Below are 13,255 nucleotides of genomic sequence, written 5' to 3' on the forward strand. Positions count from 1 at the left end.
CAAAGAACCAACTTTTAGTTTTATTGATCTTTGCTATTGTTTTCTTTGTTTCTTTTTCATTTATTTCTGCTCTGATGTTTATGATTTCTTTCCTTCTACTAACTTTGGGTTCTGTTTATTCTTCTTTCTCTAGTTCCTTTACATGTAAGGTTAGGTTGTTTATTTAAGATTTTTCTTGTTTCTTGAGGTAGGCTTGTGTAGCTATAGACTTCCCTCTTAGAACTGCTTTTGCTGCATCCCATAGGTTTTGGATCATCGTGTTTTCATTGTCATTTGTCTCTAGGTATTTTGTGATTTCCTCTTTGATTTCTTCAGTGATCTCTTGGTTATTTAGTAACGTATTGTTTAGCCTCCATGTGTTTGTGTTTTTTACGTTTTTTCCCTGTAATTTCTGATCTCATAGTTTTGTGGTCAGAAAAGATGCTTGATATGATTTCAGTTTTCTTAAATTTACTGAGGCTTGATTTGTGACCCAAGATGTGATCTGTCCTGGAGAATGATCTGTGTGAACTTGAGAAGAAAGTGTAATCTGCAGTTTTTGGGTGGAATGTCCTATAAATATCAATTAACTCTTCACTCTCATTATTCTGAATTCTTTTTCTGGAAGGTTGCCTATCTCCACTTCATTTAGTTGTTTTTCTGGGGTTTTATCTTGTTCCTTCATCTGATGCATAGCCCTCTGCCTTTTCATCTTGTCTGTCTTTCTGTGAATGTGGTTTTTTTCCCACAGGCTGCAGGATTGTAGTTCTTGCTTCTGCTCTCTGCCCTCTGGTGGATGAGGCTATCTAAGAGGCTTGTGAAAGTTTCCTGATGGGAGGGACTCCATGGTGGGTAGAGCTGGTTGTTGCTCTGGTGGGCAGAGCTCAGTAAAACTTTAATCCACTTGTCTGCTGATGGGTGGGGCTGGGTTTCCTCCCTGTTGGTTGTTTGGCCTGAGGCGACCCAACACTGGAGCCTACCTGGGCTCTTTGGTGGGGCTAATGGCGGACTCTGGGAGGGCACATGCCAAGGAGTACTTCCGAGAACTTCTGCTGCCAGTGTCCGTGTCCTCATGGTGAGACACAGCCACTGCCCGCCTCTGCAGGAGACCCTCCAACACTAGCAGGTAGGTCTGGTTCAGTCTCCTATGGGGTCACTGCTCCTTGCCCTGGGTCCCAATGCGCACACTCCTTTGTGTGTGCCCTCCAAGAGTGGAGTTTCTGTTTCCCCAGTCCTGTTGAAGTCCTGCAGTCAAATCCCGCTAGCCTTCAAAGTCTGATTCTCTAGGAATTCCTCCTCCCGTTGCTGGACCTCCAGCTTGGGAAACCTGACGTGGGGCTCAGAACCTTCACTCCAGTGCGTGGACTTCTGCAGCATAAGTGTTCTCCAGTTTGTGAGTCACCCACCCAGCAGTTATGGGATTTGATTTTATTGTGATTGCTCCTCTCCTACCATCTCATTGTGGCTTCTCCTTGTCTTTGGATGTGGGGTATCTTTTTTGGTGAGTCCCAGTGTCTTCCTGTCAATGATTGTTCAGCAGTTAGTTGTGATTCCGGTGCTCTTACAAGAGGGAGTGAGAGCATGTCCTTCTACTCTGCCATCTTGAGCCAATCTCTTCCTTCATGCCTTTATGCTTCACAAATTCACTCTTGTTATCTAAGTAGCTCAGATGTTACATTACATTACATTACAAAGACTTCTCAGTGTTCTCTGGCAGAATTACTCCTATTGCTCCCTTTAGTCCCAGAGCACCTTATACATGAGGACTCCAGGGCTTGCATGGTACATCCTGTTTGTACCACTGGTTTTGAGATGGTGCTTTGAGGGACGGGCACCTTGTCTGCTCCTCATGGGTCACTGATTGGCACCCAACTGTGAGGATATGAGGGGTTGTCCTTTCTGCCTGGAAAGGTTTGTAGGAGGAATGATGGAAACTCAAGTGGAAAAGGGGGTTAGGCTATTATTGGGGTAGACCGTGGGTGCCAAGATAATAGGTGTGGACCTTTTTTGTGGTCATTGGGACCCACTGCAGGGTTTTGAGCAGAGAAGGCTCATCATTTCTTCCTTCAGTTATTACCTCATCTCTGTGTTCTCCTTTATAATGGAAATCATCAAGACAGTTGTCTATGTTTGATAATCCAGTTTTTCTCTGCCCAATCTCTAATTAATTTCCAGCTATTTGGGATTTTTAAAAATAATTTATTGTTACTGATTTCTTATTCAATTCCATTCAAGTCAAAGAACCTTCATAGTGTTTTCCACAGTGCCTATACAGTGCACTAGGGTTTCAGTTTCTCCACATCCTCGCCAAAACTTGTTATTTTGTCTGTGTGTGTATGTTGTTTTTAGTTTTTTAAATAATGGCCATTTTAATGGGTAGAGGTGCTATCTGATTGTGGTATTGATTTGTATTTCCCTGATAATTTGTAATGCTTAGCGTCTTTTCATATGCTGTTGGCCATTGTATCTCTTCTTTGGAGAAATGTTTATTTAAGTCCTTAGTCCATTTTTTAGTCTGGATATATGTTTTTTGTTAGTGAGTTGGAGTTCTTTATATATTCGGGATATTAACCCTTTATCTGATACATGGTTTGCATCTATTTTCTCTCATTCCATAAATTGCCTTTTCACTTTGTTGTTTGTTCCCCTTGCTGCACAGAAGTTTTTAAGTTTAATGTAGTCTCATTTGTCTATTTTTGCTTTTGTTGCTTGTGCTTTTCGTGTTATATCCAAGAAATTATTGCCTATTCCAATGTCATGAAGCTTTTCCCCTATGTTTCCTTCTAGGAGTTTTATAGTTTCAGGCCTGGGATTTAGCAATTTTAATATTTGCAAATAATCGACCTTTGGCTTTTTAATTTTCTTTGGAGTTTCATTTATATTACTTTGATATTTTTTCCTCTTTATTATTTTCTTCTTTTTTTTCCTTTTCATTTCCTAGCTTCTTAAGGTGGGAGCTGGAGTTATTTTTTTAAATTAAAACTTTTCTGGTGTATTCATTTAAAGCTATAAGTTTCCCTTTAAGAACTGCCTTAGCTGCTGTATTTGTTGCTAGAATTGCCATAATAAAGCACCACAGACTGGGTGGCTTAAACGACAGAGATTGATTTTCTCTCAATTCTGGAGGCTAGAAGTTAAAGATCAAGCTGTTGGCAGTGTTGGTTTCTTCTGAGGCCCTTCTTTGGCTTGTAGCTGGCTGTCTTCTCCCTGTTTACATGGGCTTCCCTCTGGACCTGTCTGTGTTCAAATTTCCTCTTATAAGGACACCAGTTATATTGGATTAGGGCCTACCCTAATAATGCCATTTTAACCTAATTATGTCTTTGAAGACCTATCTAAAAATACAATCACATTCTAAGGCACTGGAGGTTATGAATTCACATATGAATTTCATAGGGGACACAATACACCTGTAATAGATCTATATCACAAATTTGGTTAGTTGTCATACATTTCGATATGTTGTGTTTATTAGAATCATTCAGTTAAAAGTATTTCTAAATGTCCCATGGAATTTTTTCTTTCATCCATATCTCCTTTAGACCAGTGTTGCTTTACTGATTCCTACTTTAATTCCATCTTGGGCAAAGAACATACTCTTTTTAAGTTTCAGTCCTTTGAAATTGGTGACTTGTTTTATATGCCTTGGAATTTCATTTTCCTTGTTAATATTCTTTGTGCCCCTTCTACACTTGCAGGGTTTAGCATTCTATAAATGTCAATTTGATCAATACTGCCTGATAGTATTTTTTAAACCTTCTGTTTTTCTTCTTTACTGTTAGTTTGCTTTTTCATTTACTGAGAAGTGTATCAAGTTTTTTTAACTGTGATTATAATTGTTTCTCTTTTCCACTCTGTCATTTTTTTCCTTCATGTATTTTTTCCAGTCTATGACTTGACTTTTTATTTTCTTGCCAGTATCTTTTGCAGAACAGAAGTCTTTTAATCCTAACAGAATCCACCTTATCAATATTTTTCTTTCATTGGTTGTGTTTTTGGTGTTACATCTGAAGAGACACTGCCAAGTCCCTGGTCACCTAAATTTTCTCCCATGTTATTTTCTAGGAGTTTTATAGTTTCATATTTTACCTTTAGCTCTGCTATCCATTTTTAAAAAATCAATCAATTAAGTAATTAATTAATGGCTGTGTTGGGTCTTCGTTGCAGTTTGCAGGCTTCTTATGGTGGTGGCTTCTCTTGTTCTGGAGCACAGGCTCTAGGCACACAGGCTTCAGTAGTTGTGGCACGCAGGCTCAGTAGTTGTGGCTCACGGGCTCTAGAGTGCAGGTTCAGTAGTTGTGGCGCATGGGCTTAGTTGCTCCGCGGCATGTGGGATCTTCCTAGCCCAGGGCTCGAACCTGTGTCTCCTGCATTGGCAGGAGGATTCTTAACCACTGCACCACCAGGGAAGTCCCTGCTATCCATTTTGAGTTAATTTTTGAGGAAGGTGTAAGGTCTGTGTATGTGTATGTTCACTTGTTCCAGTACTGCCCATTTATTGAAAAGATAGTCCTTTCTCCATTAAATTTTCCTTGCTCAGTTGACTTTATTTATGTGAGTCTATTTCTATGCTCTCTATTCTGTTCCATTGATCCATTTGTCTATTTTTTAAATTTATTTTTTGCCAATACCACACTTTCTTAATTTCTGTAGCTTTATAGTAAGTTGCAAAATCTGGTCAGGTCAGTCTTCTGACTTTGTTGTTCTTCAGCATTGTGTTGGCTCTTCTGGGCCCTTGCCTTTCCGTATAAACTTTAGAACCAGTTTGTTGATATCTTCAAAGTAACTTGCTGGGATTTTAATGGATTGAATGTATAGATCAAGTTGGGAAGAACTGACATCTTAACAATATCAGGTCTCCGTATCCATAATATGGACTATCCATTTTATTAGATCTTTGATTTTTTTTTAGCAGAGTTTTGTAGTTTTCCTCATACAGATCTTATACAAAATTTTAAAAGATTTATACCTAAGTATTTCATTTTTCTGGGTGCTAATGTTGTGTTGCTGATTTCAAAATCCATCTGTTCATGGCTGGTATAGGAAAGCAGTTGATTTTTGTATATTAACCTTGTATCCTGCAGCTTTGATATATCACTTGTTCTAGAAATTTCTTGTTGATTCTTTGGGATTTTCTGCATAGACAATCAGGTCATCTGCAGACAAAGACAGTTTTATTTCTTCCTTCGCAATGAGTATACCTTTTATTTCCCTTTCTTATCTTCTTACATTAGCTTGGAATTCCAGCACGGTGTTGAATAGGAGTGGTGAAAGGTGACATTCTTGCCTTGTTTTTGATCTTAGTGGATAGCATCTAGTTTCTCAGCATTAAATATGATGTTAGTTGTAGATTTTGCACTTTTAATTTAAGCGTAGCCACAATTATTTGCAGAGAGTATTAGCACAGCCCATTTTTAGCCTAATCCTAACAAAATCAATATTGATTCTTTAATGTCATCTAATAGCTTATCAGTGTTCATATTTCCTTGATTGCCTCCAAAATGTCTAAACAAGGTCCACACATTGTATTTGATTGCTGTGTCACTTAAGTCTTCCTTTTATTCCATAAGACCTCCCTCTTTTTATGCTATTAACTTGTTGAAATCTTCATATTTAAAAAAAATTGCAAATTATGTCAGTTCACCCTCAGTACTTCAGCATCATTTCTTAATAATGACTTGTTTTTCTCTATATCCAGAATATCATGATCCTACCGAACAATATTCACAATAATTATCTAACATCATCTAATACCCAGTTCATTTGAATTGGCCTTCATAGTCCCCAAAATGTTTTTCAGTTCGTTTGTGCAGACTAGTCAGTCAAGGCTAATAGATGACATCTGAAGAATGGTTTATCTCTTAAGTGGATTTGCATTAAGGACAATCTCTCCTCTTAAAAATTTTGTCATGAAATTGACTTGTTGAAGACCTAGGGTATTTTATGACTGCCCATTCTTAAATTTCAAGTCACATTTCAAATCTTGGGTATATAAGTGAAGAGGAAGGTGCAATACTCGGGATATTAACCCTTTATCTGATACATGGTTTGCATCTATTTTCTCTCATTCCATAAATTGCCTTTTCACTTTGTTGTTTGTTCCCCAGAACAGAGTCACAAAAAAACAGGCAATTCTCCCTCTCCTGCTTATGGTTTCTACCGTGCTTCAAGTCCCCCCGTCCCCCAAATCTACATTCTGTCCTGAGCTGTAGTGGTCTTTCTGTTTTGAATTTCCTAGGCCTTGTCCTTTGGCCTCAGGGCTGATGTGGATGGGGAGCTTCTATTTTCACTATGATAGGTCACTTTATTTCTCAATGTGAATGCTCACCTGTGGGCACTATGAGGCCCTTTCCTCTTAATAGAGTCCACACAGTGACTTAATAGAGTCTCATCCAGCTGCTGGGGCTGTGGACTTCATTTCCCAACTGGAGATTGGGACTAAACCTGCTGCTGGCCCAGCTCTGGGAGCCTTATTTACAGGACACTGGTTAAGAGTGGATGACTCTGATGCCCTCTGCAACCTGCCTTCCTTACCTCCTTCTTGCCTCTGCTGAACTGGGAGGCTGGATAGAAGGGTACTTCTCCCAAGCACCCCCTCACTTCTCTTCTCTTTCCCCAGCTCTGCCTCTGCAACTTGACTCTTCTCTAGGAAGAGCACTCAGCAGACCAAGAATATGGCCCCAGGGCTCCTGACAACCAGGGATGAGGTGAGTCCTGAAATTTCTTCCTAGCTCTTGCAGGATGGACCCATTGCCTTTTCTTGTCTTGGAGCTGCCTTGTTGGTACCTAGCCCTGATCTTGGAGTTGTGGTTCATCTTACCTGGAGCCTTTTCTCAGACTCCTCTGCTCCATTCATGACCTATGCATTCATCAAGTAGTAAAGTGTTATCAACGCAGTTAAAACACAATCATGCTATGTGCCCAGTGATTCCCAAGGCTTAAAAAAGTGAAGGAAGGCTTTCAAGGAAGGAGCTGCCTGAGCTGCCCCTGGCAGATTTGGCAAGTTGAAGAGCTGAGGGAATGCATTCCTGTGGGAATGTGGCTGGAAGCCTAGCACGTCTCAGAGAGCAGGTGACCTGCAGGCTGTCCCTCATCATATGGGAAGCTTGGAGCAGTCAGTGGCCTTTCGTCACATCATTTTTCTCTGTTTAGAGGTGAGGATGCTGATCTGCTGTCTGCTGGTGATTCATGGGTAGATTTAGTTTGGCTGACCCCATGCTTTATATTTGGGTTTTCCACACTTAAAAATTGGAAGATTACACCTAAGTCCTGAGTCCACACTCTTGGTGTGTATGACAAGTAGCTGGAGCCAAACGGCATCTCCATGGTGTAGTCACACCCCCTTGTGCCTCTTAACCCCACGGCTGAGGTGCCTGATTCATTCATTACTTGCCTTGCCCCTGAAGGCTTTGCTTTCACCCCCTCTGAGCCTGGATGGAAGTAGTTCAGCCAGAATCCTGTAAGCCAGGCTGAGGAGTGTGGACTTGAACCTGGAACAAGTTCGGTTTTGAAGGATTCTGAGAAGGAATTTGCCATAAATAGTAATCGAATGAATGTATGTCCTGAAGGGAAGATTTTCTAATCCCTGAGACTAGGCATATTGTGAACTTCACTTAATCAAATGGAGTTAACATTTACTGACCACCTAAACAGATGCCAAGTGGGATGTTTATGCTGATTATATCAATTACCAAAAATAGTGTCAGTTGGGCTAATTAAGTTTTGCTTTGCCTGTCCTAAAAATATGACAAGTGTAGAATTTTTTTGTAAGATCTGAACTTGATCTTAATACTGAGCTCATATAGTGGATATTTGTCTGTTACTGTATCAGTTAAAAATGATTGGTTTTGATGTTATCAGATATCGTTGAGGGCTGTATGTCCCTCAGTTGTCAAATCTTTTATACCTTTGAGAGAAAATGTTTATGTAGTGCATGCAATTCAGAATGTTCCTGTGGTGGTGGGGTGGGGGAGCTTTTCTTTTGTATGTTTCACTTTACCATTTCTGATGTTAATAGAGAAGCATTCTTGGCCAAAATGGAACATTGCTTTTCCTGTCCCTATTCTGCCACTGCCTGTGGGATCCTTAGCACACCCTGAACCTTATCCTATCTATGACCAACATCTCTCAGTGTACATTTTTTTCTTTTATTCATTCATGAAAAATTGATTCCAGGGCACGAGCATCTGAGTAGGTTTGTTTTTTAAGATGAAGTTTCCATATCTGCAAATGTAAGACACTTATAACATAGCTGTTTCATAAATGGACCCAATCTTAACTTACTTTGAAAGTACAAAAGAACAGAGGGGTTTGTTTGTTTTTATGTTTGTTATTTGAGGCATAGAAATTATATATTTTAGGGTTGTTTAAATTCCATTTTCAGGTACTTTGTTATATGTCAGTTCTGAATTATATAGAATATTCTGACCTATATGTACATCATGACATTTAGGCATTTTTTCCTAAGGGCTTTTACCCAAGAGGAGAAATTGAAATATGCATTAGAGTTGTGACATAGAAGGGGGTTGTACCTAGAGGCTATTAACTGGTAGGAAATTAGCACTCTTTTATTTAATCTCAAAAAATTTTTTTGAATGTCTGCTGTGTGCAGGAGCCTTTGATGGTTTACAGACAGTGTTACCTATAGCAGAGCCTCCATTCTTATAAGACTTCCAACTTTTTTAGGGGTTTACCTATCACTGGAATTAAATATTTTGAAAAGTTTTCATTGACATATAATTCATTTCCAATAAAATGTGCCCTTTTAAAGAGTACAATTCAGTAGATTTTAATATATTCACAAAGTTGTGCAACATTCACCACTATCTAATTCCATAATGTTTTCAGACCCACCCCCACCCCAAAGAAACCCTGCACACATTAGGCGTCACTCCCCATTCTCCCCTCCCCCAGCTCTTGACAACCACTAATCTATTTTTATAGATTTGGTTGTTCTGGATGTTTCATATAAATGGACTCATATAATATGTGGTTTTTTGTGTCTGTTTTCTTTCACTTAGCATAATATTTTCAAGATTCATCCGCATTGTAGCCCAAATCAGTAATATTTCATTCTGCTTTAAGGTTGAATAGTATTCCATTGTATGGCTATGAAACATTTTGTTTATTCATTTATCTATTGCTGGACATTTCAATTATTCCTATCATTTGAATTTAATTAATATTTTTGGTCTGTGTGCATCTGACTGATTTTAATGATAAAATTGTAGTGTATTAAAACTAATGACTACCCCACTGTCATACCTTTAAAGCAAAGAAACCACAAACATTCATATTGAAATCAATGACTCTACAGGTTAAAAACATTCACAGATTTTCACTATTCCATCCCACTGTTTCTCAGTCATTGGAAATTTAACCTGTTCTCAATGTTTGAGAACCTATTTCTGTAGGAAATTTTGTTCATGAAATGAATTTTGGACTTACCACAAAGTATGGCCAAGTGAAGAGACATGAGTGTTTTAAATCATATGAGCTACAACTCTATAGTAGAGTATCTGTGTTCTTTTGTCTGCTTTCAAAACCATCCACAGGATGCTCTAACACCTCTGCTCTCTATTCTACCACTAGCTTACCTTTCCCTCCTGCCAGATGTTTTACCCTACCCATATCATAGGCTTTCTCCCTCTTCTGCTCATGGCATCTGTGTTCCCTTCCTCCCTACATACCTCATCTTGATTCTTAGCCCTCTGCTTTTTCCTCAACTATTCTGAATCTTACTCATCTTTTAAATTTTAATTTTTTTTGATACATAGTTTACATACCATAATTCACCCTGTGGATGAAATTATCAGACAAGGACTTTAAAGTCTCTACATTAACTATGCCCAATGAGGAAAGGAAAACATAGCACTCACTATCAGCTATCAGATAAAATCAACTTCAAGACAAAGGGAAAGAAGACCATTTCGGAATGATAAAGGAGTCACTTCATCAGGAGGACATAAGAGTTATGTGTGTATATAACTGTTCAAAATAACAAAGCTTCAAAATAATTGTCAGAATTAAAGGGAGAAAAAGGCCCCCCTTCGAGTAATTGATAGAACAACTAGGTAAAAAATTAGTAAAGACATAGATGATCTGAAGAAAACTAGCAACTGTGTTATCCTGGTTGATAATTATAGAACACTGCACCCTACAACTGTAGAATACACATTCTTTTCAAGTACATTTGGTATGCTCACCAAGACAGACTATATTGGGCGTCTATAAAGGAAGTCTTAATAAATTTAAAAAGATTTAAAGAATACAAAGTATATTCTATGACTCTAAGAGAATTGTATTAGAAGTCAACAATAAGATAAATTTAAAATATTGGAAATTAAACAACACACTCTTTACTAATCCTTACATCAAAGAAGAAATTGTAAGAGAAATTAGAACAGAGTGATGATGGAAATACAACATATCAAAGCTTGTGGGAGACTAACCTGGGTAGTTCTCCCTTGCCAGCCCTCTAGCAGTGCCCTCCACCACTTCTGGGGCTAGGGTCTCTGTGCTAGCCCCACCCCTGGCACCCAACTTGGAGACCCATGCAGTGTCCCCAGAGGGACTGAGAGGAAGACAGAGTATTGCTGATTGGGCCCCCATATTCCCTCTCTCACTTGGCTTTCTGTTCCTTGTTGGGGAAGCTCATGGTCTGTGATTTGATGATGAGGTTACAAGGATTAGCAGTTGGGAAGTGACTGGAATGAACACCCCAGTGTCATCACCTGCTTGCTTTCTTAGACTGGGATAGAGGCAGCTACATGTGGCCACAGTGCTAGCTTGCCAATTGGCTGATGAGCCACTCTGGACTTTATCTGAATTACTTTGGTATCAGGCACATTGCAACCAAAAGCAAGATCTCCTTTGCCTAATGAGAAAGAACTTCAGGACAGAAACATCATAGGCTCTGCCTTCAGTGGACTAATGTTGAATAGGAGAAAATTCATGTATACAACCTAAATCAAAACAGGCAATTCTGCAATAAAGATGGAGACAAACCATCTTATTTTGTGACAGAAGAAATCTCAGATAATGGTTCCTTCTTGGTAGTGGGGATAGTCTTGAGGCATGGTCCTTGGGAGCCTGGTTTGGGGAAAGCTTGTAACATTGGCTCAGGTTAGATTCCTCCAAGACCCTCCCTGAGGAATTCTCTTGTATTTCTGGCAAGTGACCATGCCTCCCCAAATTCTGCAGGAACAAGAACCAAGGGATTTGATGAGTGTAGGAGCAATGTCCATCTAAACTCAGACTTTCCTACAAGGAGAGTGATACTTCAGGAAGAAGAACCCACAATTGTGTCATTTATGGCAGAGGCTTCAGATTCAATTATGAACTTGGGCAACATCAGAAAATTCATTTTGGTGAGAAACCCTATGTGTGTGATAATGGAAGTAAATGCGTCACTGAAAGCTCAAAACTTACTCAGTATCAGAGGATTCATACTGGAGAGAAACTTTACAAGTGTACTGAATATTTTAAAAGCTTCAGTCAAAATTCTAATCTTCAGCATTAGAGATTTCACACTGGAGAGAAACCCTATGGATGTAACAATATAGGAAAAGAAAGGATTTAAACCCATCTCAAATCTCTTTCAGCACCAGAGCATCCATTTGGGAGAGAAACTTAAAAATCTGGTAAGTGTGAGATAGATAGCCTTTAATTAGAACTCATACCTTGTTCCACATAGGCAAACTTACAAACTCATAGGGAGAAGCCCTATGAGTGTAAGGTGTGTGGGAAATCCTTTATCTGTAGCTTATATCTAACCCAACACCAAAGAATCTACTTCAGAGAGAAGCCCTACAGATGTGATGAATGTGGGAGGGGCTTCTGTTTGAACTCAGAACTTGGCCAGCACCAAAGAAGTTACAGCATGGGAAAAAAGCCATACAAATGTAGTATCTATAGGGAGTGCTTCAGCCAGAGCTTCTACCATCATTACCACCACAGAATCCCTACTGGTGAGAAACTCTATGGATGTGTAAGTGTGGGAAAGCCTTTTGTGAAATTGCAAATCTTATTCAGCATCAGGAAGTTTATACTGGATAGAAACCCTCTGTATTAGACTGATAGGGCTGCCATGAAAGAGTATCACACACTAGGTGACCTAAACAACATAAATTTTATTTTGTCACAGTTCTGGGGGCTGGAAAATCTAAGATCCAGGTGCAGCCAATTCAGTTCCTGGTAAGGATTCTTCCTGGCTTGTAGATGGCTGGCTTCTTGCTGTGTGTTCATATGGCAGAGACAGAGTTCTGGTATCTCTTCCTCTTATGAGGCACCATTCCTATTGGATCAGGGCCCCACCCTTATGACCTCACTTAGCCTCAATACTTCCTTAGAGGCCCCATCTCTAAATACAACCAAATTGGGGTTAAGCCTTCAACATAATTTTGTGGGACATAATTCAGTCCATGGCATTCCACCCCCGGCCCTTCAAAATTCATGTCCTTCTGGCATGAACATACATTATTTCATCTTAACAGCCCCCCCAGATCTTAACTCATACCAGCATCAACTTTAAAGCCCAAAGTCTCGTCTAAATATCTAAATCAGATACAGGTGAGACATGAATAAAGGTACCATTTATCCTAAGGTAAAATTCCTCTCCAGTTGTGAACCTGTGAAACCAGGCAAGTTATGTACTTGCAAAATAAAATGATGGACAGGAGTAGGTTACACATTCCCATTCTAAACGGGAGAAATCAGAAGGAAGATAGGGTGAAGGATTCTAAATAAGTCCAAACCTAGCAAGGTAAATTGTATTAGATCCTAAGGCTGGAGAATAACCCTCTGGTTTGATGTTCTACTCTCCAGGCCCACTGGATTGGCAGTACCCCTTTGGCCCAGAAGGGTGACCCTGCCTCTGTGGCTTTCTGAGAGGGCCCTGCTGTAAGCAAGGAGTGGCAGCCTTGCCCCCTGGGCCTGTGGTGGGATTAACAGCCCTGACAACTTACGAATAGCCTCTCTTTCCTTGAAGGATAATGCATATTCACACTCTTCCTGTTTCATCCCATTTTCTGTGCCTACTTTAGTCACAGCTGCAGTGTTTTTGTGGGTATACTTCCATCTTTTCCTGGCTTCTGCTGAGATGGCTGATTAAATTCATGGTTCACACCCGTACTAATTACCTTATCAAATTGTTCAGACATGCCCTCAGTGCTCTCCTCAGAACAAGTTTTCTCTCTCTTTTTTTTACAATGTAGATAAGTTAAGAATTTTCCAATCTTCAGTATGGGTTCATTTTTACTTAACAATTACTTCTTCA

The 13,255-nt window shown here is 39.5% G+C and overlaps 1 protein-coding gene across 1 annotated transcript in view; it reads left to right on the forward strand.

The window, feature by feature from the left end:
* The window catches only part of ZNF169 (zinc finger protein 169), a 44,575-nt gene that overhangs the window by 6,148 nt on the left and 25,172 nt on the right, over positions 1 to 13,255 (forward strand). Inside the window, exon 2 of the mRNA XM_036856261.1 lies at positions 6,599 to 6,686. Coding sequence (XP_036712156.1) covers positions 6,654 to 6,686 — 33 coding nt within the window. The 5' untranslated portion in view covers positions 6,599 to 6,653. The remainder of the gene's footprint in view (positions 1 to 6,598; positions 6,687 to 13,255) is intronic.

Source organism: Balaenoptera musculus, chromosome 6, assembly GCF_009873245.2.
Source record: "Balaenoptera musculus isolate JJ_BM4_2016_0621 chromosome 6, mBalMus1.pri.v3, whole genome shotgun sequence".
Classification (NCBI taxonomy): Eukaryota; Metazoa; Chordata; class Mammalia; order Artiodactyla; family Balaenopteridae; genus Balaenoptera; species Balaenoptera musculus.